The following is a 27,758-nucleotide window of genomic DNA, read 5'->3' as shown; positions in this document are numbered from 1 at the left end:
GGATTATTGCAATTACTCTCCCCAAAATAATTCCTACTTCTACCCATGCATCTTTTGGTCAGTTCCTGAAAGACCAGCTAGGGTGATCTCTTTTGAATGTGAGCCTCCGTTTCATCCTCTTTTGGTTTCCTGGCCTGCTCAGAGTAAAAGCCCAAGTTCTTTGTTGACCATATGGTCCTGCAGAACCACTGAGCTCCAGCTGCACTGGTCTCGTTGCTGTTTATGGAATGTAATGGCTTCCTTCCTTCTAGGGAGCCTCTGTCCAGCATGCTTTTCTCCAGGTGGTTGAAGAGCTCTTTTCCCAGCTTTTATGTCTTCAGCTCCTGAAAGTGAGACTACTGGATATAAAATAGTACTCCCATTATGCTTTCCCTTTATTCTTCTTTGTGTTTCAATGCAGTATGTTTACTTGTCCACATCTTTGTCAGTCTCACCCCATGTGAAGTCCTGGAGAGCAGGTAATTGGTTTCATTCCCTGCTAAATTCTTGCTCTAGGACACTGTTGTGACCTGTGCCTAGATGTTCCCCAGAGCCTCGTGTTCATAGGTGGGAATTTGGGGAAGTGGCTGGATCTAGGGTGTGTGATGCTTGGATTAAGGGTGTGTGATAACTAAATTAGTCCACTGATTGGTCTAGCATAGTTCTGGGTGTGGATAATAGTAAGGCCCAACCTGGGTGTGGGTGGCACTGTCTGAAAGGCTGGTAGCCTGCAAGGGATAAAAGGGAGTGGCTTCTGCTGCTGTGGTTTGTTTGCTTGCTGTTTTGCTGCCTCCTGCCTCCTCCTTGCCATGGACTGTTTCTCCTCTGTGATGTCCCTCTGCCATGCCACCCTACCTTGGAACTAGCCAGCTATGGACTGAAACCACTACAAAGTGTAACCGCAAATAAACCTTTCTCCCTTTAACTTTGTCACGTAGAGGTACAAGATCCCAACAATGACTGTAAATGTACTGTATCCCTAAAATGTACCAATAAACTCAATTAAAGCTGAAAAAAAAAAGGAAAAGAAAAGTTGAAACTTTGGGTATTGGGTATTTTGCCTCAAAATTTTGTTTTTCAGCAAAAGAAAATAACTAAGACATAGTCACTGTTTTGTTGATTGATTGAAAGACCCTGAGCCACGAGTCCCAGCATGTATTCCTCTTGCAGTATATATTGGAAACAGAAGTCCTGGATAGAGTTTGGCATCCTTTAGAGAAACAGCTATTTCCTTTCTATATATATATATCCATCTCTCTACACACCAGAAAGAGTACAGTGAGACCTAGGGGCCCCAGGAAAATGGCCCTGGGAACTCAGAATCAGGAGATGCCTCTTCAGCTCAGAGAAGCTGTCTGAACATCAAGGCTTAGGTTCACTTTCCCTACTCCAGCCTTACCACTTACTCTTAGCTTACCCTCACCCCTCCCTCTTTAGCCATTCTTGAAATTCTGCCATGGCCTCCTGGGTGAACAGGTCCTGCAAAGTTCTTATCTTCATCATGTCTTTCCATTAACTCTTCTCCTCTATAATGGCCCCTGTGTAGGCAGTCATCTCTTGTTGTCTTGAATACTGTCTTCCCCTTAATTCCCCTGTCTGTGGCTTCTTTCCCTCCAATCCTTTCATCCTCAGCCACAGTCAGAAGGGTCTTTGGAAAGCCCTTGCTTAAAATCTTTTAGCAACTTCCTGTGACCACCAAAGGCTTCCCCAACCTTGGGCGTTATAATTTTTTCCCTGTGTAACACTTATTGTATGATTTACCTAATGTTTATCTTCTTGTAGTCATGTTTAATTTTTTCCCTAAGCAATATTTTTGAAGTCATGGGGTGATAATCATTCTTTCCAATGTACATAATAATTTGTAATTATTAATACAACATACTGGTTCCCATACTATCTAAGATCCATTCAGCATATCACGAGTGATGTGTCTACCATCTTGAGGGAACTTCAGGACACACAGGGGCCTTCTCCATATGAGCCTTGCATCTCTGCTGTCCTTGGGTCAAATGCTCCTGAAGCAGCATCTTGATGCTGAGCTTCCACTGAATCAGAGCCTCACAGTTCTGTGCCTTCGTGCTTTGTTGATGAAGTTAGATCTCTGTTTGAAATACCCTTCTCACCCTTCTAGTTCTTCCTGCTTGATGAATCCTTTCACACAAATATCCATTCTTCCACAGCCAGCTAGCTGTACAGCCAGCCATCCTTCCTGCTCTGTCCTCAGGGTAGGTTTCATCTTTTTAAGTCCTTTTTTCATTTTGTTCCTTGTCCATTGTCTGTTTTCACATTCACGAGTGATGACTGTGCTGTGATTTTCAAGTTTGCCTCCTAGATTTGGGCTTTGAGGGCTAAGTATGTAGGATTCTTTTGCCTTTGCCTCAGGGCTTGGCGAGCAGAACTAAGATGTGAATGACTGAAAGTTTCACTTCCTTTCTAAAATGCAGTTACTCCTGCTGGAGCAGCTGCTGTGGTTAAAGATTGGTTGATATAGATGAGATCAAGAATGAGAGTTGGTGTATAAACCTGAAGAAGAGCTCCCCAAAGGAGGGAAATGATGCATTGATTGATGGAGGGTATCAGAGGCCTGATTCCCCTTCACAAAGTCCTGGACCCTAGACCCTATAGTCCATATAAATATATATTTTATCTTGAGAGCAGTTCCTGGGCTAAGATGCCTGAAATGAACTTCTACATTTTTAGCACAGCCTATAGAGCTGCACTGTTCACAATAATACTCACGAACCACATGAGGCCATTTGAATTCTAATTAGCTAAATATAATGAAAATTAAAACTTACTTTCTTCAGTTGCACCAGCCACTTTTGAAATGATCAGTGGCCACACTGAACAGCACAGAATAGAGCATTTCTACCCTCACAGAAAATGCTATTGGGCTGCTCTGCTCTAGAGTTTGATTTTTTTTTTTAATCCCTCATGTTGAACATGGTCTCTAAAATTAAAGCCAAGAATAAAGTTTTATCTAAATGAGATTTCTGTGGCTATGGATGTTGCTCAGTGGTAGGGCACTTGCCTAGCATATGCAAGGTTCTGGGTTTGATCCCCAGCACTGGAAAAAAGGTGAGTGTTATAGTTTATATCTATATGTTCTCCTAAAGCCTCATGTGACCAGAGGTGAGTCCTTTGGAAGGTGGTCGGATTAGGTGACATTATAGTGGATTTGCTGTTAGGAGACGGGGTCTGATCTGAAGAGGTGGGTCACTCTGGGCGTGATTGGGAGGGGTGTATCTTCCTTCCTGGCACCTCTGCCACACTGTCCTGCCTTGGAGCCAACTGTCTTGCCTGCAAGCCAGCTGACTGTGGACTGAAACATAAGCCAAAATAAACCTCTCTTCTTTTAATGTGTGGGTGTCACATACTATGTTTCAGTGATGAGAAAGAAACTAAGATAATAGAATTTCCATTGGTTGAGTCCAATTTAGCTTGCCTGTTATTACAGATATAAGCAAAGGGCTGCTGTAATTGTTAATTAAGGAGAGTTTTTTTTTTTTTTTAATAGGTGCATGTTCAGGATGTGGATGATGTAACTATAGAGAGGGAATGGACCTCTACTGTCTGAAGAGCTCTGGCCTGAGTGTCTATCTCTGGTTCAGGTCAACCTTCCTCATGGCAAGGCAATCACAATACAGCAGGTGGATGAAGCTGAAGGCAGGAAGAGCTGGGCACATGATGAAGGGAATGGGCTCTGGAGCTCAGGCACGTCCAGGGAAGTGGGTGGAGATGAGCAAGACTAGGAAAATAAGTAGCAGAGCTCCTGCAGCAGCAGAGGAGGTAGATGGTAATAGTGATGGAGTGAGGGAAGGGTAGTGACTTGAACAAGATGGTACGTGTTTGCCATAGCCACCATAGAGTGGGGCCTGGCTCACTTTCTCCTTCCTTTGATCCTGCCTCCAAAATGATGGGAAGGAGAAGCCTAGCCAGAATGAACCAATAGTAAAATTGTGCATTCATAAGTGCTGGGTGTATCCTCATATCATCTGACTTATTTTTCATCATTTGTTTCACATTTGAATGCCCAGATTGTAATTTTTTCAGATTTCTTTTTGTCAGGGCTTGTTTGTGTTACATAATGTTTACACTCCTTGCATGGAGTTTTGCATGTCCATAACACATCTTAATTCCTTTTTTTGTGCCCCATCTCCCTTCTTCCTCTATCTCTTGATCTTCTCATTTAAGATAGGTCCATCATCCTACTTCCTTGTTATCTTTTATTTTGTTCTTTATAATTTGGGTTTCCCACATAAGAGAAACCATGTGATATTTAAGCTTGTGTGTCTAATTTCACTTAACATTTGGTTTCAAGGTTCATCCATTTTCCTACAAATGACTCAGGTTTATCTTTCTTTATAGCAGAGTAGTACTCCATTGTGTCTAAATACCACACTTCCTTTATCCATTGATCTGTCAGTGGACATGTAGGCTGTTTCCAAGATTTAGCTATTACGAACTGTGCTGCTGTAAACATGGGTATGCATGTATTGCTGTAATATGATTCCTTTAACTCTTTTGAGAATATACCTGGAAGGGGAATAGCTGGGCCAAATGGAATAGCTTTTAGTTTTTTGAGTAATCTCCACACTAATTTCCACTGTGGTTGTACTAGTTTGTATTTCTCCAAACAGTGTAGAAGGGTTCCTTTTTCCCCAGAAGGCTTACCAGCATTTGTTGTTATTTGATTTTTTGATGATGGCCATTCTTTCTGGGGTAAGACGGAATCTCAGTGTTGTTTTAATTTGCATTGCTATAGTGGTTAGTGATGGTGAGCATTTCTTCATGTATATATTAACCATTTGTACTTCTGTGAAGTGTCTATTCATTTCCCTTGCCCATTTTTGATTAGGTCTTTTATTGGAGGGGTCTAATTTTTTGAGTTCTTTCTGTATTCTACGTATTAGTCCCCTGTCTAAGGAATAGCTGCCAAAATTTTTCCTATTCTGTAGGTTTTCTTTTCACTCTGTTTCTTTTGCTGTGCAGAAGCTTTTTAATTTGATATGGTCCTATTTGTTGATTTTTAGGCAAGTTCTCTAGAGATGAGGTTGAAAGTAAAACCATCACATTCAAAACTGTTGAGTTAATTCGGTAATGGTCAGAGCTGCTCTGTGTTTTGGGGGTCTTGTAAATTGGAGTTATAGAAGAGGCTTCTTATGCATGGCTCTTTTGAACTGAGGAGAAATCACTTAGAATTAGTATGACAGGACTCAGGCTTCATTAATGTTAGCTGTGGGCAGATAAGCTGGCAGTTGACAAGGAGCCAGATTTTCACCTCCCATCATTTTGGGTGTGAATACCTGATAGGTTTTTGCCTTTATAATTTTAGTGGCAAAAATCAATGCCTCTAAGTAATTGATTTTGCAGTCTTGTACCCAACTAATAATTCACAGCCTTCAGCAGAACAACAAAACATAGGTTTAACTATCTTTAATCATTTCTTTAAAGTGACTTTAATAATTTCTCTGGCTTGTACTGGCCTTTCAGACATTAACTGTCTTAATACAGTGTGCATCGGGATCACTTGGAAAGCTTCTTATTAAAATGGAGATTTCTGGGTCCTAGTGGACTAACTCAGAAGCTGCTTTTCTGACAAGGTCCCTGGGTGCTATGGATGCTGTTCATCTGTGGGCCCCACTCTGACAGCCGCTGGTCCCATGGGAGCTTAAGCTGTTTTAGTCTTAATTGATTGGGGGATTAGGTTGAAGGGGATGGTGATTCATTTGCCTCTTTCTAACTCAGAGTTGTCCTCCAGTGTATGGGGAGAAGAGAAAAGAGTCTGTGTTCTTTCTGGTGACCTTACTTCTCAGTGCTCTTGTCACCTTCCAGGCCATCCTGTTAAGGCACAGGCCACATGTGCTGAGAGAGCAGCTGCTCCTCCACCTCCCAAGCTTGGAAACAGCTCACATGTACAGATGCAGAAGCAGCCACATCTGCAGTGTTTGTGCCTGACCTAAACTTTGACAGCATCCTGGAGATACCGGTGGTCCCAGAGTGGTGGTGCCGAGTATGTGACATGGATGTCAGAGCCTTTTAGTGCTTAGTTGGTTGACTGGGCCTGACCACTGGGAGGGTGTCAGTGGAGGGGTCTATCTCTGGGTGGACTTAACTCCTCCTTGGATAATGTTGTGTAGCCTCCCAAACCTTGACTTTCCCCCTTCCCTGTCCATAAAATAACAGAAAAATAAAAATCTATGTCTGGGGAGCAACCTCTGTGCGATTTCAGAGCCAAGGTGGAAACTCTGAGAGCCTGTGGGGAAAGCTGCTGTGTAAACACAATATATTATTAACACAGTGCTAGAAAATAGCATCACACTCTCTGCTATTCATAGCTCCTTTAGATTGTCAGAGCAGCTAGGCTGTACCACACTGGCTCCAGCAGTGTTGAGGGAAGGGTGACTGTGGCTTTCTAATTTGTAATACATTGAAAAGAAGAGGAAAATAGTCCTTTGTGAAAATTTGGAACACATTCATAGGCAGATTGGTGAAGGAACTATGATTACATGTATATGCAAAACTTCACTACGCCAGATTATAAATTTCTTTTAATTTTCAGTATATTTCAGAATGACTATACAATATAGCCTGTTCCATGGGCATTTGGTAGGATGTGGGATCTCTTTCCTTCTCTCCACACCATCAGAAAGTGACTGGTAGAGCCTTAGACTCCATGGAAGGCAACTTACAGATAAATTAGTGTGTTCTGTCCACTCTTCCAATGCATTTGGAACACCTGCTACTGTAGACCCTGGGAAATAGAAGATAGTGTAGTTTTGATTAAAGATATGTAACAGAAATTATGTGTCAAGGTCCTTGAATTGTTCATACTTGTTTCCTTAAGTAATGAGACCCAATTTTCGTGTTTGGTGGAAGCATGCCTGCAGTGCTAATGGCTGAAGATAGGCTCTGTAGTGTCACAGACATTCCCTGTGCAGACGTTTGTTTCCTTTTCCTTCAGTAGAGTATGGAGATGAGGGGGCAATGACAAGGCACCTGTAGAAGGTCTAGCGTGCACATGTGGCTGCTCTGCTCATTTCTCAGGGAGAAGATGATGAACAGTAAATGCATATATGGGGTCAGGGAGGCCTCTCAGGGATGAGGCCCCAGCCTTCCTCACTATCTGGAATGACCTCTGCTTTCCTGCCTCTGTTCTGGAGAGCTATGTGCTTCACTCCATAGTGGAAGCTCCTTAGGAACAGGACCTCACTTGGGTCTGGGCCTTGCATTAGAATGAAATTAGAATTACACTAGGCCAATGCCCATTAGAATTCTTTGGAAGCCTTTAAACAAGTGCAGAGGCTGGCTTCACCCTGAGATTCTGATAAAACTGAGTCAGAGTGGTCCTCAGGCAACATTTAAAAAACAACAAATATCTCAGCTTCCCCACCGAGGGCAGTGCACTGTAGGGGCTGGGAAAGACATTGCAAAATTTACCTGGGAGATCTAGATTAACTTAGGCCTCTCCCTGCACTGGAACTTTTCACAGACCATGTGCTTATAGGTAGAAGTGGTTACTGCAAGCACTGAACACAGCTGGCCCACAGTCATCTTTCAGGGGAGAACTTGGTAGTCAGGAACCAGTTGCTTTGAGAGCATTGATTCACTGCTCTTGAGATTCCTCCCTTTGCTCCAGTCCCTAGTTATTCAAGAGCTCTCCAGTAGGAGTTCCTTGCTTGCCCACGAATCCCTTTTGTCCCCGATTGGTCTTTATACCGGTCCTAGGTGCATTGCCTCCATTAGCAGGTTAGCTGAATCAGCATGTTCTTACTGCCTCCAATCTCTTTTCTCCCCATTGTGTGTGTGTGTTTCTATCTTGGGGCTCATTACAAGGATGCATGGCACCCACGGCAGTTCATCTGTATGATCAAATTTTCACCAAGATCTCCAGGTCGTTCATTACTTTTCCCTCTGTCTCTATGTTCTTTTTGTGTTTTGATCTAACCTACGAAGATTCTTTCCTTCTGTCTATCTTTGGAGAATACAACTAGAGTGTGAGCAAGAAGCCTACTAAGTGGATTTTATGCGGCTTTATTTACCTGTCTTTAGTCCTGTCTTCAAAATGGGGGGGGGTGTTTGTCTACAGGTTTATTAGGATCATAAGTAGGTGCTCCCTCAAAGTTACATGAGCAGTTTGGGACCATGCTGTTAGTCCAGAGAAAGGAGTCCAAAACGGATAATAAAAAACAGACTTATTTGATAGCTTGGAGGAAGAGTAGACTGCCACATGACAGTACATTAAGTTGGAATGGGAATTCATTCATTCTGTCTCTGTCTCTGTGTCTCTGTCTCTCTCTCAACCCCTTGCATTAATATTATCATTTCCTCATTTTAATTCTTATTTTCTTTCTCCAGATATTTGTTGAGTGGTTGTCAGATGCCGGAGCCATGTAGATTTCCTTGTCCCCATATCCTCAGTTGTGTACCCTGTAGCATCACCCATGGTAATGCTCCTAACTTGCTCCTTCTGTGGTGGCTCTCTGGGTTGGTCTCATTCCTCCTCTCTTCTTGTCATTTCTGTTTTTAAAAAATATTAAGACTCTCTCTGTCTCTCTCACTTGTCAAATTCTTGCTTTTTTTGTCATTGGGAAAAATCCAAAGAGGTCTCTCCCATCTTATCTGAAAGAAGCATGCTGAGTGTATTTCCTTTATCTAAGCTAACAATGGGTTACTTTGCTATGCTTTGTGCATTATCTCTTTTCATCTTTGGGAAGAAATGTTATTCTCATCTGAAAGGCAAGGGGCTGTCATTTAAAGGAGATTCAGTTCCTTGACCAAGACCTTGTAGCAAGTCAAATGGTGGAGCTTGGGAATATCTGATACCAGAGCCTCCACACTTTTGCTATTATACTTTTTAACCTCCCCTTTGTGGAATGAAGCATCCTGTTTGCCAGACAACGGAGATGAGTTTGTGGTCTGGAAGACCCTTCTCTCTTCTGTGTCATGCTGCTAGATGATGCAGGATGGAGAGCCCCTTTCCCGTGAGACTGCCTTTGGTGATAGAATCCTGAACTGTATACTCCCAGGGGTGGATTTGTATCAATCCTGGGACTGTGGGTGCTTACTCTGCCGGCGTGGCGATGTGAATTCAATTGCAAAATTGTGTCCTGTCAACTGTGCCAAGTCTTCAGCAGTGTGGTGTTCTCTCAGTTAAGACTATCGATGTTTTGTTTTTTTTGCAGAGCCTGTGTCATCCTGGGGGTGATATTCCTTCTGTCATCCATTTGTATAGTGGTCAAAGCTATCCACGATCTCTCAACCAGGCTGCTCCCAGAAGTGGTAAGGTCCCTCTTCATCCTTAACAATCTTCCCCAGCAGCTCTGGCTCCTGAGCTCCCTCTTACTACATGTTTGCTGCGGGGAGGTGGGCTGGATGAGCATGTGTAACATTCAGGGATCCAGAAGAACGAGTTGTGTGGATATAGATGACTTGGCAGAGTGAAGCACTGGGCAAAACAGGGACCCCAAAGAATTAAGCTGGTACTGGGTCCTGTGGCCATCTCTTTAGGTCTTTGCCTATTTTTAAGGTAAGATTTCTTTTATTTTTGGTTTAAAAAAATGGGATTGTTTTGTGTAGCATTATGATCCAATCTGTGTTGTCCTCACTGTTCTGTATTTTTTCAGTGATTGCTGTAATAAGGAGGACTGTGTTTATTTTTTTTTCTTTTGCATTTCAATGCAATACAGAATCTATTCACATTAGGTTTTCTAGTACAACTGACTTTGGGTATAGAAACTAGAGAGCACAATTTTGTATTAAAATGTGTCTTTGACTGCTTTGTCCTCTGAATAAGAGTCATTACTTGAACTCTGATTCATTTTTTTTCTCTTCCCCTTATGAATACTAAGAAAAGAAAATGTTTGTAATCTCTTATTGGGTGATCTTCATAGAAGGCAACTGTTTTGGTTACTAGGAGATGAAGATGCTGCCATTGCAATAATTCTCTGTATACAAGTTCATAACAGTTTGAATGTAAAATATGAGCACTTCTCTCAGGATATGATTTGCACCTGGCTGTACCCACCATCTCGTATAAGGCTAAAATGATTAGACCTTCAATTTCACTTTTAGAAAAATATATTAATCCTTTTAGGGTGATCTATTGCATTTATGTGTGTGTGCTTTTAGGGATGATGAGAATGAAGTGGGATGTTCTACCTTTGGTACAGACATTAAAGTGGCTGCCTTAAATTGTTTCCCTACTCCCTTTTAAGCTGAGATTAGAGGCATCTCTTTCATAAGCCACAAGGATCTTCACTAGTATTTGTCATTGTAGTTGGCCTGAAGCTTATTCTCTGATATTTTGGTGACAGCCATGACAGATGCCAGGGCAGAAATGTGCCTACTTATGTCATTTAGTTATTTTCAGAAGTAGAGCTGGCCCCAGCAGATATTACTACTGATTACACTCTTGTGCTCTTCTTCTCCCAGTTGCTGATCTCCTACTCTCACCTTCTTGATTGCCAGGGTTCTTAGGCTCGTCCGTCCTTTCCCTTCCATCAGACTTTGCTTTCCCATGTCACGTTGCTTTCATTCTGTCACGTTATGAATTGATTTAAAATATGAAGGAGCAAAGTGTGATATACAAGTTCAGTTAACATCCGCATTCTTTTAGGGAATGGAAATATGCATCAACTTTAAGAAAATTTCATAGCTGGGAATTTTCAGCACTGCACCAGTTGATACCATCACTTACATTGGCGTTAAAAATTAATTTTCCATCAGGGCTGACTTGGTATAAGATGGCTAACTCTGCTCACCAGCCTTGCAGTGGCAAGGCGTTCCTTGTTTTCCAGCTGGGAACATTCTCTCTTTATCCCATGGTGCAAATGCTCTCAAGTGGAGAATCTCACCAATGTAAATTCCACCCCACAGTGTATTTGTTAGTGCCCTGCCCCTGGTAGGGTTCAGAGAGGGTTCGGAGCTCTATGGTTGTATGAGCCTTATCTATATAAGCCTTGTCCTTGGGAAACACACCTACTGCAATCGTTAAGTCAGTTTTATCAGTTCTGATTTTAAAATCCTGTCTGCAGTCATCTCATTTACCTTTTTTTTTTGCTCTCAGCATTAGTAGAGGTTAATAAACGGACTTTCAACTTCAAGCTGCGTCAATCCCCTCTCCCCTTCCCTCACGGGGAGGCCTTCTGTTGGCTGGCTGACACACAGAAGATAAGATGCTCCCAGATCGTAGTCAAAGGTTTCTCCATTCCAGGTCTTCTGGTTCCTTTGTTCTGACTAGAAGTTTTAGAAGCCAGTAGGTTATAGCCAGGCCCCCAACCGCTGGCCTGCAATAGTTCAGAATGAACATTCATCCACAATGCTTCGTGTCCATTAGGAGTCACATGTTCAAATGCTGCAGAAGCCAGTCCTGAGTCAAAAATAAGGGAAGCTGGCCAGGTTTGTGGCAGCCGGAAAGCATGTGCCCAACTGTGGTTCCAGCTTCCCTTGGAACTGTCCTATCGTGAGGACCTGAGTTGCTAGGTCTTAAAAGTTTTTAGGAAAAAGTGGGAACTTGAGCTCAATTTGAAGTAAATTGGCAACTGATTAAAATTTTTTTGAAAACCATGGTTGGGAGTAGGAAGATAATATTGCGCCTACAGGCCAAGGAAAGCATGCCTCTGAACTGCGTGCCGAGAGTTTGCTGTTTCTGGAAAACAGGCCTGTGCAAAACCAGTGTAACTGTTCTTTTAAGCCTTCTATGTCATGAAGTTTCCTGCCAGTTAATCAGTCCTTGCTTCAACTACAGAGCTACATTTTTACATTCAGTTTCTATTCTCTCAGGCTGCCCCTTCCCTCCTACAACCCCATTCCCTTGGCTGCTTTCCTTTTCATTCAGCTGCACAATTCTCAGAGTAAGAATAACTGCAAAAGTGGGTAAGTTTTAAATAAGAAAGCCGTGGAGTTAGAAATTACTTAAGCATGAAGTCAGCTGGCTCTGAGTCTCAGTAGTGTTCCTAGCCGTGCCAGTCCCTCAGGTTTTGCTGGAGGAGGAATTGGGCCAGCCTAACCCAGAAGAGGGCTCCAGGGAATCTCTATGAGGATTCATAAGCAAATGGCAAGAGCCTGCTCCCTCACATTGACTCCCTGCAGTCAGTGGTTGTGTCTGCATAATGAAACGGGTTCCAAACTCTACACCTACTGCAGTTCTGGAAGTCAGTGTTGTGTGGGCAGTGCTGTCATGCAGAAGCCACCATGCAGCTCTGTGTCAAAGGGTTGCTATTTGTTTATAGAATGAAAGAAGAATTGTAGACTTGAGTAGGTTTCAGAAACCGTGATTTTAATTATCCTCAGATTACCTTACCCGTTATTTCCTATTTATTTTTATTTGACAAGGAAAAGTGGAGAATATTTGTGGTAGACAGCGTTATGTTTTGATACATGTCTACATTATAAAATGGCTGCTTTAAAATGAGTATCGTGCTCTTCCTGTTTTACCCCACCCACCCCACTCTGGTAAGGAGGGCAGGTGTTGCTCTTCTCCTTTTTGCTAGGCCATGGTGCTCTGAAAGCTGAGGTGATCTGGAGGTTGTCAGCCGGCTGGTGGCGGAGTCTGGAACTGAACTCTTGTCTTCTCGTTCAGGGGTGTCTGTTTCTGGTATCATGGGCCTGTACGGCCCTGCAGTCCACTAGGTTTTGGGGCTGGGCCTCCTAAATATCTCCTCCTCCTCATACTTCTGGAAAGTAGTTCTGCTCTGGGGGGTAGATGTCCAGGCCCCCAGCTGGTCCCGGCGTTGGTCTTTGTGGCTATTCTTGCCACCACCACCCCTGATCACACAGGCCTCCTGCATCCTAGGCTGCTGACCAGGGGCCCACACTAGGCTGTATCTTGAAAGACCCTTATCAGACGGAACACAAAGAAAGGCAAGTGTGGGGGGTGGGGTTGTTGGAAGCTTGGAATCAAAGGCAAAGGGCTTAGGGAAGCTGATGAGTGTGGTGAGGGCTATGAGCAGGCATCTTTGGGTATCATTCTCCTCCCTGTCTCCTTTTATCTGGGTGGCACAGGCACATCCCATGCACTCACTGACCTTTGGTTTCCTTGTGTGTAAAATGGTGACATTGCTTATGTCAAAGATTTAACATGAGGCTGTATGAACAATTTATTTTACATAAGTGGGATTAAAAGGCAATATTCCTGTGGTCGACTTTTTTTTTTTAGCGGAGAATACTGGCATGGTTGGCTCTTTATGTCCTACTATTTGAGGCTTCTGAATTGCTAATCAGAGCTACCCCAGTTCAGCCCCCGAGGTGATTTGGACTGGGCTCTTTCTTGCCTCTTGATCTTCTCTGGCTGCTTTGATGCTTGACTTTGGGGAGCCCCTGACCTCTGGAGGTCTTGCCCTGGTTTCGTGGGTGGAGCTGGCATATTCTCTCATTGGCTTCAGGTGACTGTAGCCAATTTGGGGCCACTCTGAGAACGCAGAACATGCTGTTGTAAGGCCTGACTGCTAAGCCTCACCCACCACTTTTGGCCAGGTGACTGTAAGCAAATCATTTCCCTTCTGTGAGAATAATTTCCTCATTTGTAAAATGGGCGTAGTGCCACCTGCTTCACAGCAGAGATTGTAGGCACTAAATGATATAATGAATATGGAATTGCTTTATAAACTGTCACATGCTTTGCAAAGGAAGAGGATGATTGTGGTTCCAAGGCTCTAGAAGCCCCATCCTTTCCCATGCACTTTCTGTCTTGATCTGTCCCCAACCTGTTACCTTCTGCCTGGAGTAGACTGTGACTTTACTATGAGCCAGTGTCTAGACTCAGTCTTCTTCAGTGGTCCTGTGTTAATAATATTGGTTCCAGTGATAATTACAATAGTAAATAGTCACATGCTGGCAATCAAGGATACACAGCTGTCTGGTGATATTGATAATTGCTACCATTTGAATGTTGCTCATCTCCAGACTGTCTGTGTAGGTACCTGGGATTCAGAGTCAAGTAAAAGTAAAAGCTGGAGGTTTCTCATTGCTCTACAGAGCCTTTTACCTTCTTCTCAAGCATGCTTTGGCTTTGCTTTTTTTTTTTTTTGGTATCAGGGATTGAACTCGGGTCCTTGTGCTTGCAAGGCAGGCCAACGAACCACAGAGGGAAATCCCCGGCCATGCTTTGGCTTTTGTTCTCAAGCAGCTCACAGTCTGGGAGAGTCCCATAAGTTGATACCGACAGTGTGTGTGGCGATAAGGGCTGTGGGAGAGACCCATCACATGAGTACAGACAGAAGCCTTGTGTACCAGCGTGGGAGAGGGCAGCTGTGTGGGGAACGTTCAGGAAGGCAGAGCCTCCGTGTGACATCTTAAGGACAAGCAAGGCAGACAATGGCAAGGAAGGAGGACAAGGCGGCGGGAGGAGACGGGAGTGTTGTTGGCAGAGGGCAACAGAAGCAACAGGTTCTCTCTCATATCTTTGTTTCCTGTTTACACAAAAGCCTCAGGGACAAAGATAGAGAAGTAAGCAAAGGAAGAAAGAAAAAATAACTATGTTATAAGTCAGGACAATCGCTTAGCCAAATTTTATTTCTTTGCTTTGAATAGCAGGGTTGGCTCGCAAACCTCTGCTTGTCAGTCTCCCCACTGTTTTTGCCAAAAATTCCATCCTACCCTCTGGAACAAAGCATCTTCACTGCAGTAGTAACAGGGAGCCCCTTCATTGCTAATCTTGCAGGAAGCCCCTCGTTGGCTTTCTTTCATTTCCAGTCCCTGTTTGTGAAGGCGGTGTCTGGCAGGGTGGCCTGCTTCCGTCATGGGAGCACCTGGTCAACAAGCTTCACTGAGTGTGTGATATGCTCACAGCGCTGGCGGTGCTCTGCAGAACCTCTGGAGAGGTCTGTGTGCTAGGAGTCTCCGGGGGGATTACATTCTCACAAGCAAAACTGGAAATGAAACTCTTGTAAAGAGAACTTCAGGCTTGAGTTCCAAGTCCACAGCAAGATCTTTTTCTCACAGACCTTCCTGCCTGCAAAGGGACTGTGAATGTCGGATTTCTAGACATTTGTATGGCGAAGTGTTTACCATTTGGCCTCTAGTTTGGGTTGGTAGGAGTCATTTATATTTCTGCAGGTGCTGTTATCTCACTCTTAGTGAGTCTGTAACTTGCAGGATGGAGACTGCCTTCTTCCCACACGCCTCTTCCTTCCATCCATCTATCTGTCCATCTGTCCATCTATCTGTGGTACTGGGCATTGTAGTACCTAGGACTGTTGTCCTGAACTGTATGCCCAGCCCTTTTACATTTATTTTTGAGACAGAATTTCACTAAGTTGCCCAGGCTGGCCTCAAACATGTGATCCTCCTGCCTCAGCCTCCTAGAATACTGGGATTATAGGCATGCACCCCAATCGCCATCTCCCTTATTCTTTCCTCCCACCCAGCACTTCTCTCTTCCCCACAGTTAACCTTCTGAGCTCTCTACTTGCCTGCGTATCTCACTGCTACACTCATCCCTCCTCTCTCGGCACCTTTAGTCATTCCTTGCTTGCCACTTCTTAGGCATTGATTTTTCAGCCTTTGCTGTCCCAGCTTGACCAGTCCTAAAATGTTCTGTCTGAAGACAGCGACCCCTGCCTTTAAGCGCCTTTAGTCATTCCTTGCTTGCCACTTCTGACTTAGGCATTGATTTTTCATCCTTTGCTGTCCCAGCTTGACCAGTCCTAAAATGTTCTGTCTGAAGACAGCGACCCCTGCCTTTGCATACTTTTGTCATCTCAGGTTCAGACCCTGCTTCTCCTCAGCCTTCTACCACTAGTTTTTTCATGGCAACCCTGGCAGGAAACACTTGACAGAGGAAATGATGGAGAGGCAGTAAAGACTTATCAGTCTCAGGTCCTCTGAAGTGAGCGCCTCATCCTGGGAATACATTTCTGAAAGTTTACTTCGTACCCAATGAGTGTTCTGAGGCAGGACGGCCCTGCTTAACATTCAGTCAGGAAGAAAGATTTTGCCCAACTCTGTCAGTTTCTCACTAGGGGAACCTCTTGTGGGGTATTTAATTTTTCTCTACTTCAGTTTATTTGTAAAATGTGAACAATAATGGTATTTTAATGGTATTAGAATTGTTAATAAAATTTAAAGGATGTAGGCGTTTGCTTAGGATATAAACTATCGAATGAATATTGGTGGATGTTGTTTGGCTGGAGAAGAGCTGGCAAGGTCTTTTGATACCTTTTGTGCTGGAAGATTAGGCTGTGTTGAACATCCAGAAAATGCCTTCAGTGACGCTCTTTGCAGCTCAGGTTGGGTAATGGTATAGGCTTTCTTGTGTAATAACCTATAATTCCTGGATCGTCTATCAGCAATAGGGAGATTCATCTTCCAATATGATGTGCTGTTGAGCATAACTCTAAATTTAATTTGGGAGTCATATTAACTTATATTTTAAAAATCATACATAGTCAAGATCTCTAGCATCCCCCCACCACTTTATCCCCAGCATCATACAAAGAAAGGTTAGAAATTCCACATAATCCAACTATCTGCTATCTCATTCTTGTTACTTCAGACAGAATAATTTAATCACTTCAGCAATATTGACCTCTTCATTTGTTCTAGGCAAGAATCAATGAGCTTCTAAAAGGAAACAGTGGATTGTTATTGGTTTGAGTGAGTTCAAGGAGAACAGAAAGCTTAGAAAGACCCATAGGTATCTGGTTGACTGGCTTTAAACAAGGGTGCTGGGATAACTCAGTGGGGAAAGGCCTCTTCAACAGAGTGCTACATCAACTAGATAGCTATGTGAGCAAAAAGAATGTCAACCTTTATACAAAGGTTAACCGAAAAATGAATTATGTTTCAGTGTAAAAACCCAAACCTCTAGAAGAAAACGAGAGAAATTGGTGTAACTTTGGGATAGGCAGTGATTTCTTAGATGTGGCCCCCAAACCAAACTAAAACATTGAAAATTAGACTTCATCAAAGTCAGAAACCTTGGCTTTTCTAAGACAGCATTAAGAAAATGATAACACTGTACAAACAACACATACATTGGACAAAGGTTTTATATACATAATATATGAAGAATAACTTTAAAGAAAATAATCAGACAATTGGAAAAGTACTTAGTTCACAATAATAGACAAATGAACCATGAATAAGCACATGTAAAAGGTGCTCAATATCATTAGTCATAATCGAATTACAAATTTAAAATACTGTGTGCCCATGAGAATGTCTAATTTTAAAAACTCCCCAATACCAAAAATACACGGTGCATCTAGGCTTGTGATGCATTGATGGCAAGGGAATAAAATAACCACTTTGGGAGACCATTAAGAGGCACCTTAAAAAATTCAAGATGCATTTATTGCCTGACCTAGTCATTCCATTCTTAGGTATTTACCCAAGGGAAATGAAAGCCTATGTCTGCACAAGGGCTCTTACACGAATGTCCATTATAATTTTATTTCTAACATCAAAAACTGGAAACAACCTAGATGAATGTATATCAACAGATGATTGGATAAGCCCATTGTAGTAGTCATACAGTGGAGTACTACTCATCCATTTTATGTCACAAATGAATGTCAAGGGCCAGAGGAAAATTAAGGCCTAACTGGCCTCTTCTGTGAGCACAAAGGAGAAAGGCTGCACTCAAGGGTGATTGCATTTTAGGGAAAAGTTAAGACAGCTGAGGTTAAGTTGTTTACCCGAGAAAGTACTAATGGATATTGGAAACCACATGATTGCTCATGCCTCCGTTTGGGTGGATCAAAGCGAGGTGAGTCAAAGCTGGGGCTCTTCTGCCTGATAGAGGTAGGAGCCTCCTGGCTGGCTGCACTTTGTGCTGCCTCTGTGTCTCTTTATTATTCATCCTCCTTTTGCTCCCTCTTCCCTGGCCAGGTTCAGGGTCAGGGAGGAAGGAAGGAAGGAAGGAAGGAGGGAACAAAGCAGCTATGGTCCTGGAGCAAGGCCGGCTGTGTGAGCAGGTTACAGGTGGTGCCCCAACTTGGGGGCCAGGAACTGGGATTGCCTACAGATGAACCTCCAGGTAATTAAGGTGAATAACAGAAAATAAGGCAAAGAGGTCCATATATACCATGGGCTTCCATATTGTTCAGCATTTTAGATATCTGTAGTGACAGAAAGCAGATAACAGTTGTCTGAAGATAGAGGTAGGTGGAGGAGGAATGAATAAAGAATCAAGAGAACACTTAATGGGGGTGATAGCAGTTTTCATTTTTGGTGATTATTTCACAGATAGCACAATATGTTAGTGCTGATCAAAGTGTACACTTTATGCAGTTCAAGTGCTTATAGGAGTCGTGCTTGATCACTAATGACCTCACATCGCTAGGCCGGTTAGGAATCCTGCTGAGACCCATAAACGATAACTACTTACGAAGGGTGGTTTTATTTTCCTGAATGTGACCCATACATTTAGTACCGGACAGCCCTGTTAAGTCACACTATAAATAGATAGTGTAACTGGTAAGCTAAATATAAAAGCTATCACCAGAGGCAGATAGCTTTAAGAGGAACTTTTGCTAAAACATGGCTGAACTCATGCATTGCCAGACACAGCCCTGAAGTGCCCATTGGTGGCTCTGACTCTTGAGTGTGTTCATCATTACAAGCCTCTGGGAGTATGGGACAGTTTGTCCTTTTGGTCTCTTGCCTACAGTATGACTTGTCACTTCAAGTGTTACCTAGGAAATGACAGTATAGGAGTCTTTGATTGGTTCTCTTTTCCTCCCTCTGGAAACTTGTATTTTAATCAGTATATGATACTGTGGGCCATCTGCCTTGTTACTTTATTCGGTCTATTATGGCTCTTTACATTTTCTACCATGAAAAAGTGCTTTTTTTTAGCTTTATGTCTTATTAGACCTTCATGGCGTTTCTGATGTAGGTGGAAGTGTTAGACCCAAAGAAATCCTCGGCTAAATAAAGAAAACATCTTACTCCAGACTGCATGATATCAGTGTCAGAGGCACATGATGAATGGAACCCAGTCTCTTGAAAACTACTTGAGGGCAATTTCTGGTCTGTGGATTGCCTCTGAAAGTACCTCAGAATGTCAGGATGTAAAAGGTTGAAAGGCTTTTTAGAATTTGTTCTGTTTTCTGATGGAAGAAATATGGCTCAGAGACTCAGCTTCACAGAAACATAAACTCCAACTCTAGGACTTTGCCATACTTTGCTGAATCGGAGTGGTGTTCCCGCCCTCATAGTCTCAGTGGTCTTAGAGATTCTGCCTAGATTGGTACCAGAAACACTCATCTCAGGCCGCTGCTGGGTTAGGGTAACAAAAATGAAGCAGGGAGAAAGGAGGTCACGCTTATTCCTTTCCATCCCCAGCCTTCTCTAGGGACATCTGTGCATTGAAGGGTACTGGTGTTTATCAAAGATGGTGTTGTGTGTCATGGTTGAATACGTATTCAAATGCATCTGTACTTGACCTTGGGAAACTTAATCTCTGGGGCAGTTGTTTATTTAGCTAGAGGACAGACTCGTAGTGAATGCTGTATTTTCCAAACTTAGGGTGAAATATCCCTATTTATCCGAGGCACACAATACATCCTAGCACAGCAAAGCAGAGGAGAATAAGTTCTTCCAGTGAGGAGAGCTTCTCCTGTAAATTAGTTGTGTTCCATCCTTTCCCATGAGCAGTGCTGTTACTCTGGGATATTTAGCTTGTGATTAGAATATGAATATCGGGTAACAAAGCCAGTGGCGTTAAGAAAAATTGGATACTTTTCTGGGATGTAGTTTTGAGGAACTGTGAAAAAACTTTTAACCTTTTGAAGTGAGGTCTTTCATCACTTCAACAGGAGTTGAGAAATCCTGGGACCAAGGTGGCGGAATTTTCTCCATTAAGAACTTTCTTTTCAAGGACACGCAGAACGTTTGGCTCTGGGTGCTGCTGAAGGTCAGCAGTGAGGAGGAGCTTCCTGACCTTCTTTATCTTCTTTACAGTTAGTTGGCTGTTCCGAAGAGGAGGGTGTGTGGGGGAGGGTCATAAGAGGAAGCTGCTGCCCAGAGTTGACACCTCTTGACCCTTCTGCCCCTCTGCGGGAAAAAGGGTCTTGGTGAAGTTATTGTTGGCCTGGGTTCCGTGTGCTAGCCTTCTGTTTCTCCCCTCTCCACTTGCAATCCCCCAGACACCCCTGAGCCCCACTTGAGGTGTGTGTCTTTTGTGTTCCCTGATCCTTCACGCTAATGGATACAGTAGTTCTTAGCATGTTGCAGTGTGATTTTTTTTTCTTTTTTTTGTCTACATGTCTCTCTGACTTTATACAAAGACAAGCAGAATGGAAACTCTTTGGCAAGTCTTTAAAAAGTTGGACTTGCTGTCTTCCCAGCACCTACAACATGTGGGAGGAAATCAGTTAAGTTTGTTGACTGAATAGATTCATTATGTGCAGGCTATTGACTGCCAGGCACTCACTAGTACGGCTTGATGGAGGGATTAGGCAGCGGGAGTTTATCTCTCAGGGAACTCCAACCAAGCTTCCTGGAACCTTGCTGTGGACGCTGTCATCTGAAAGGTGGACAGTCAGGGGCATTGGTCCCAGATTCCTCCCCCTCACTCATGGCCTTGACATCCCTTTGCACTGGTGCTCATGATCAGTGTGAACAGGTTTGGAGGTAGATAAATGAGTTTTACAATTACCTTTCCTTTTTAGTTCCAGCCCTTGGCATTTTGTTTTTTTCCTGTTTTCAAAGTAAAAGTTGAACTCTTCGTTTGTGTAAGGAGCTAGCGGAGGTAACCTGCCTAGAAATGTGTTCTGCAAGGCACTTTGCTCATTGTGCCTGTAAGGGTTAAGTAGTTGTCAGGCAGCCATTTAGATACTTCAGAGGAGCCCTGTACTTACAAGTCTGAGAAACAATCTGGATTGGCCGATGACTGACCACTGGTGAGTGTGTTCATTGTCACTCGTGAACAGACTACAGGTGCAAATCTGATGATCAGATGTTCTCAGCCTTTCAACCAAACACTAGAAGTCTAGATGTTGCTTTGGAAGGATTGTGTAAATGTGATTGCATGTGGAATCAGTTGATGTTTAAATAGAGGAGGAGGTTATCCTTAATTATCAGTTGGAAGGCCTTACGAACATGAGGTTTTCCTGAGGAAGAAGTTCCACCTGTGGACAGCAGCTTTTGTTTGCACCCAAGCACCCAGCCTGAGGGCTTGGGCCTTCCCCTGTTAGCTGTACAATCGTATCAGCAATTCCTTGCAGTAAATATCTATATCTCCCATGGATTCTCTTTCTGTGATTGAACTCTGACTGATACAGGCAGAAATTACTGCCTTGAAGCATTTTCTGTATTTACTTTCAAGTTTGTCCCAGTTTAGACACATATATAATTTAAACAGCCAGTTTACAAGGTTCATTATGAAATATGATCCTCACCCTCGAGGCAACCAATTATAACTCCTTTCACTTCCACATCTCTTGTTTTAAGTTTTGTGTGTGTGTAGTGTCGAGGATGGAACTAGGCCTGGCGTATGCTAGGCAAGTGCTCTACAGCTGCACTACACCCTCAGCCCCCTCACCTTCCTCGTTTCTAAGCGACGTGCACATGCTGCTGCTGCTTTATTTTTCAGTGTCAGGTGTGATTTATTGACTTCCTCCTCTGAGTAGGGCTTTCGTCATCTCCCTCGTTTCCTTCCTGGGCAGACATACTCTAGGTAGGCTCCACAGTTGCTTTGGAATTCTGGGGATTCTTTTTGCTTTTCTCCTAGGCTGTATCTCAGCGTATATCCTGTGCTGTTGTCTTCCATGATTTACTCTATTGTTGGAGGAACACATCCTCCAATAGCTTCTTGAGAACAGATTCAAAGAAAACAAAAATGTTTGAGACTTTGAATATCTGAATATATCATGCCTTAATGTATTCTGTTCTCATACATTGTACGATAGTTTATTGGGTAGAAATGGGCTTAAATTTGTGAGTATTGCTTTGGAGATGTCTAATGCTACTCTAATAACCAATACTTTGTGTGTGTTTTTGAAAAGCTATTTCTGGAAGCTTGTACCATCTTCTGTTTGTCTTTAGAGTTTTGAAAATTCAGGTTTTTAATTCTTGGTGAGTGCACCAGCCAATCCTCAATTGTGCTAGGTATTCAGACACTTTCACTTTCAAATTCATGGCTTTGATTTTGGGAAGTTTATTGAGATTATTCTAGCGATTTTCTTGCTTTCTTTTTTGCTATTTTTTTATGTTTTATCTCTTTGGGCTTTCTACTATTCAAATTAGAGCTTTCTGGACTGGTCATCTAATTTTTCTCACATATTTTATTTTTTTGTCTTTTTTTCCTACTTGAGAGATTTCCTCAACTTTATCTTCTGGTCTTCTGGTGCTTTTATTGAGTTAATTTCTGTTATGTTTTTCACTTCCAATAACTTTTATATAAATATACATTTATATTTTGTGGGGGTGGATATCGAAGGTAGAGCCCAGAACTTTCACAATGAGCTACATCCCCAGCACTTCTTATTTTTTATTTGAGATTAATTCTAACTAAATCACTAAGTTGCTCAGGCTGGGCTAGAATTTGCTGTCCTCTTACCTCAACCTCCTGAGTAGTTGGGATTACAGATATGTGCCACCACATGCAGTTCCATGTTCACTTAAAATATCCTTTTCTTATTCAAGAGTTACAATATCATTTATTTCTGATGTTAATGATAATTTTAAAATATTTTCTTCTCTAGCAATCATTTTTGCCAAGTGACATCTTTCTTTTTGTATTTTGGTCTTTTGTATTAGGGAATTTCCAAAAGTGTAATGATTATTGGGAGAAAAAGTATGTTGTGTAAAAAATATGTATGTATATGTATAAAATATGTATGTATACAGTAAGCCCCTGACTTATAAACAAGTTCTGTTTTGGGAGTGTTTTCATAAGTCTGTAAACCGACAAAATGAATCTTACAGAGTACACCTGTGAAAGTTTGCAGCTCAGATGTTTGTAAGTTGAGGACCTACTGTATACTGTATATATTTGTTTAATTCTAAGGTGGGGGTTTTTAATAACCTCCTATTTGGCCCTATGTGTGGAATTTAGGGGATATGTTAACTTGAACTGGGGAGAAATTGTCTTTATGTTCATTAAGCGTCTATTCAAAATTTAGCCTTTTCTTCAATTACAAAATTAAGCAATAATAATAATAGTATATTAATAATAGTTGTATATTAGAGTGTTATGACTTTGTCACCAATGAAAACGAGGTATTTTCACCTGAAATTAGTTTTGGGAGCTATCTCAAAATACTGCTTGTGCTTATTATAATTACACTTACTAGCTCTGCTATCAGATTTCATAATTTAGTTCATTAATTGAGAAATACTACAGCATAATTTTTATATGCAGTTAACCTTATGCTAATATAATTGGTTTCCTTTGAAATTATGTGTATTTTATGTTATTTATAGAGTTGAAGTCACTTTCCTTGTTCTCCTGGACTAGACAAGAGACTTCCCCTGGTTCTCCTGGTGGTGCTGTGGTCCACCCCAGTTATTCAGCATGACGTACCTGCCCAGAGGCCATTTCCTTTGCTCTCGGGGATGGGACGCTCCCTCCTCTGCTGGAACAGCAGCCATTCTAAGCAGGCAGAGAGGTCTGGGCTTTGCCAGTGAATCCTCTGGCTTTTAGGCTCACCTCTTTTGCCCCCATTCCAGGCATCTGTTCCCGCAGCCCGGGAATCCAGGGGTGCATTGGGACATGCATTTCTGCACCTCCCCTCTCTGCCCTTGGGCTCCACCACATCTTGCTCCGGGACAGTTGCTGTTGTCATGTGTCCCTCCGCAGCACACACAGTTTGATGGCTGTTGTCTTTCTCTTGTTTTCTTTGTCCTTTTGTGTTCATCCCTTAGAAAAAAAATCCCTTGCTACAATTTAGTGGGCTTGTAATAGCTGAACACACACATTTATCCCATAATCTTTCTCTGGAATTCTTGATTTTTAAGGCATTTTGTAGTGTATAAGAAAGTATTCTTAGAATTGTGAATTATATGGTCTTTTCCTTTTATTTAGTAAAAACTGACATTTAGAGTTGTCAGGCAACATTAGAGGAAGAGTATCCTAAATATTTTTAGGTGAATAGGGCAGTAGAATTTAAAATGGAAAGATTGCCTTCAATATCCCTTACTAGCTATGTGACCTGACCTTAGAGGGTTAACCTCTCTTTTTAGGGTCATAATTTCTACCTAGCAGTGATCTTGAGATGGTTAGATCTAAAATAAAATTAAATTGCATATTAAGCATTCAAAACAGAGCCTCAACTCTAATTGGAGTCAATGGGTAGTATTGGCTTGTATTATAATATTTGTTCCTTGAGGAGCTCTATAGTTTGATTCTGGGATGGCAGTGTGGTGCTCATAATATAGGCAACAAAAGTAGGCTGCCAGGAGGTTTTACTCCTGTGCAGAGCAGAATTACTCAGTGGATGCTCTGAGGGGTTTGCAGAGGGGATGTGATGCTTCATCAGGGTTTGGGGAACCCTTTAAATACCCATTGGTCACCAAGGGCAGGGGGAGGTATGAGCCCAGGTAAGGCAGCTTATCTCACATTCCACAGAGAAGCTCAGGAATCATTGCTTGTCTCAGAGACTTGGGTTCTTTACTTGTACTAGAAAACATCTTTCTGATGCCTCGCTTCACAGAAGCCAGACTGTGTCTTGGAGTAGCAGACAAGTACCTCACAGTGACCACTTTGTCCTGAGGAAGTCATAGCACCTCAGCTGATAGTGCTGTGCCCTTCTCCTTGGCTCCTGGGCCCTGCCAACATCCTCAGCTTCATGGTGCCTGCAGGGCTGGAATTTGCCCTCTTCGTGGCATTTTGCAGGACCTCCCCCATCGGGTTGGCCATCCTGACTGGAAAACATGGGACTAGGGCTATCCATCTGCCTGCAGACTCTCATTGACCCCTGGGTCTGGTGCCTGCTTATCTGTTTATCTAAACATCAACAACTGACATCCCTGACATACAAATGATCTGATGCTAATTCAAAAATTGTGAAGCCATTGAATGTGAATCCCTGGTAATCTGTCAGTATAATGTAATAACCGGGGGAACTTGAGGGCTTGTGCTTGGCATAATTTCCTCCACATCTGCCAGCTTTTGTCATCAGCTGGGGCTGGGGCAGGGTGGTGACAAAAGTTTTGAGGACAAGAGTGACTGCTTTAATTTCATTTGGGGCCATAAATCGATATTCATCTGTTATTCAGCCAGCACTAGCATTTCCCTGGGTGGCACTCTAACACATGTAGTGTCAGAATGGTTTGGAATTTGTCCTCATTAGGAAGGCAGAGGACGCCTTTTTGCAGGCATAAGCAAGTGAGCTTCCACATCTCCCCCATGCTGCCTTCCGTCTTATGGAAAAGAAAAAAAGGTCTGTGGGGGGAGGGAGGGAGGTGGTCTGCAGACCTGGCCTCTGTCTGGTGTTAGTAGCCAGAGTTCTTTGTGACTTAGAATTATAACTGCTGGTGTCACCTCTGATAACAAAGAAGCTCAACGTCAGAGGTGACATGCGGTATTGTTGAAAGAAATTTTATTTCTACACAAGGTTTTCCTGTGAGCAGTATGTTAAATACAGATGCTTTGAGACGAGACTGTGGGAAAATGGGAATGGTGGAAAGAAGACAGAACCTCAGGGTCCCTGTGTTAAAAGCTGCTGCAGGCTGATGGCCAGCTTAAAACAGGATTGCTTAGTTTATAGGAAAATGAGAACCAGAAGATGAAACTGGACTTTCAGATGTCAACCTTCATCCTCCTGATGATGTCTGGGGTACTGGGAGGGAGTGATGGGGAGCTGGGAGGAAGAGGTGCAGAGTTACATGGAGACATCCTGGCAAACAAAGTCTTGCTCCATGATCGGATTGGTCCTCTTGGCTGCCATAGACCTTGACAGAGGTTGTTCGAGATCTTCCACCTCACTCATTGTACTCTGATCTTGACCTGAAGGTACAGCTCATAAAGGCAGATGGGATCCTAACTACAGAAACACGATTAGACCCCATGATCTTTCTTTGTTTTTTCGTCTGTTCCTTTTACTAGCAATTGCCTATCTCTCTTGGGAACCTAAATGTTAAATCCAGGTATCAGCAGTAGGCCCTTAGATTAAATTTTAAAAAAACTTTGCATGGTGAGGCCTGTGAATCAGGTTAGTAGAACAGAACACCAGGACCGCACATTACAAACTTGATACCTTTACTTCATGGATGAAATCTCAAAAACATGTTGGAAAAAGAAATCATATTTAAAATACATACACTGTATACTTCCATTTGTATAAAATTCACAAATATAAAAATTAATCTGTGGTTATTAAAGTCATAAAGTTACAGAGAACTGGGAAAGGGAAATGAGGAAATGTTCTGGGTAATACAAATGTTCTGTATTGTGTTTGGGGGAGTGATTATATAGGTTTCACCACTGACAAAACTAATCAAAGCTCTGAAATAAGCTATGCATATTGTATTGGCTTTTTGTCACTGTGTCTAAATATCTAAAAACAATCAAACCCACATACACACACACACACACAAACAACTTAATGGAGGAAAGTTCTATTTTGGCTCACAGTTTCAGAGAGTTCAGTCCATGGTTGGCTGGTTCCATTGCTGGAGGCCTGTGGCATGACAGAGACATCATGGCGGAAGGTCATGGTGAAGCAAAGTTTCTCACCTCGCAGTATCCAAGATAAGAGAGAAAGGGAAAGAGTGGTGGTGGGGAGCTAGGGACCAGATACTGTCCCCAAGCTCATGCCCCTATCATCTGCTTCCTTTAACCAGGCCCTACCTACTAGTAATGCCATCATTATTTCGATCACCTCCATCAAATTATTATCTCATCAGTTAATCCACTAATGAAGTCAGAGCCTCCTTGATCTCACCACCTTCCAAAAGCCTATCCTGAAACAGTTGAGCTTTTAAGGGGGCATGTTAGGTCTGAACCATGACGCCCATTAATTGTATCTGAATATGACTGTATATAATAATTTTCAAAAAGATGAATCCTTAGACTTGTACATCGGAAGCCAGGCATTAGTCAGGATGAATTTTAGCCCTGAGATTTGTTGAATTCAAGGTACCGTCTCCTTGTTTACTTCCTTTTAACCATTTGCCTGGTCATTGCTAGTTGCTCCTGGCCTATACTTGTCTATACCACTTATAGGTACTTCCTGCTTTATCTCCAGCTCACAAGGAAGCAAGCATTGTCCAGTATAACTTTCTGTGATGATGGATGTGTGTACAGCTATACTACTGTCTGATATAATAGCCAGAAGCCATATTAAACACTTGACTGTGACTAGTCAAATGGGGAGCCGAGTTTTAAATTTCATTCATTTTAAATTTAAATTTAAACACGTGTTTGAAAAAAAAAGTTCTATTTTTAATCTTGAGGGGTGCAGGCAGGATTAGGATCTACCTCATGGCGAAGGTGAAATTTGGGCAAAGAGGAGTGAGCCACGTGAAGGTATGGAACTTGCAGGCAGAGGGAATAACTGCAAAGGCCCTGAGGTAGGACTGTGCCAGTCACGTTTGAGGAACAAGGAGGAAGTTTAAGTGGCAGAAGGAGCATGAGAGACGTGTGGAGTGGTAGGAGGTGAGGGCAGAGGAAGTGGGTTGCTTGGCTGGTTGGTTGGTACGCAGTTAGTTTGCTTGGCATTGAATTTCAGAGAAGACAAGGATAAGACATTTTCCTATTGCTCTACACCAGGTCATGGTGATGGATTCAGCAGACTCTATGTGAGGTGGTGCAGGGGCCCTGAATCTTCTAGGAGCTGACAGAAGCCCTGGACTGACTGAGCAAGGCCTCCTGTGCTAACATACCACAA

At 42.6% G+C, this 27,758-nt stretch overlaps 1 protein-coding gene across 2 annotated transcripts in view; it reads left to right on the top strand.

The window, feature by feature from the left end:
- The window catches only part of Tmem163 (transmembrane protein 163), a 357,236-nt gene that overhangs the window by 313,023 nt on the left and 16,455 nt on the right, over positions 1-27,758 (top strand). For both annotated transcript variants that reach the window (XM_033757138.1, XM_010606193.3), the window contains one exon: positions 9,165-9,261. In XM_033757138.1, the coding sequence (XP_033613029.1) occupies positions 9,165-9,261 (97 nt within the window). The remainder of the gene's footprint in view (positions 1-9,164; positions 9,262-27,758) is intronic.

The sequence above is a fragment of the Fukomys damarensis genome, unplaced genomic scaffold, assembly GCF_012274545.1.
Source record: "Fukomys damarensis isolate Sample0158 unplaced genomic scaffold, DMR_v1.0_HiC HiC_scaffold_29, whole genome shotgun sequence".
Lineage (NCBI taxonomy): Eukaryota > Metazoa > Chordata > Mammalia > Rodentia > Bathyergidae > Fukomys > Fukomys damarensis.
Note: the sequence above shows the minus strand (reverse complement) of the source record. Positions and strands in the feature narration are given on the sequence as shown.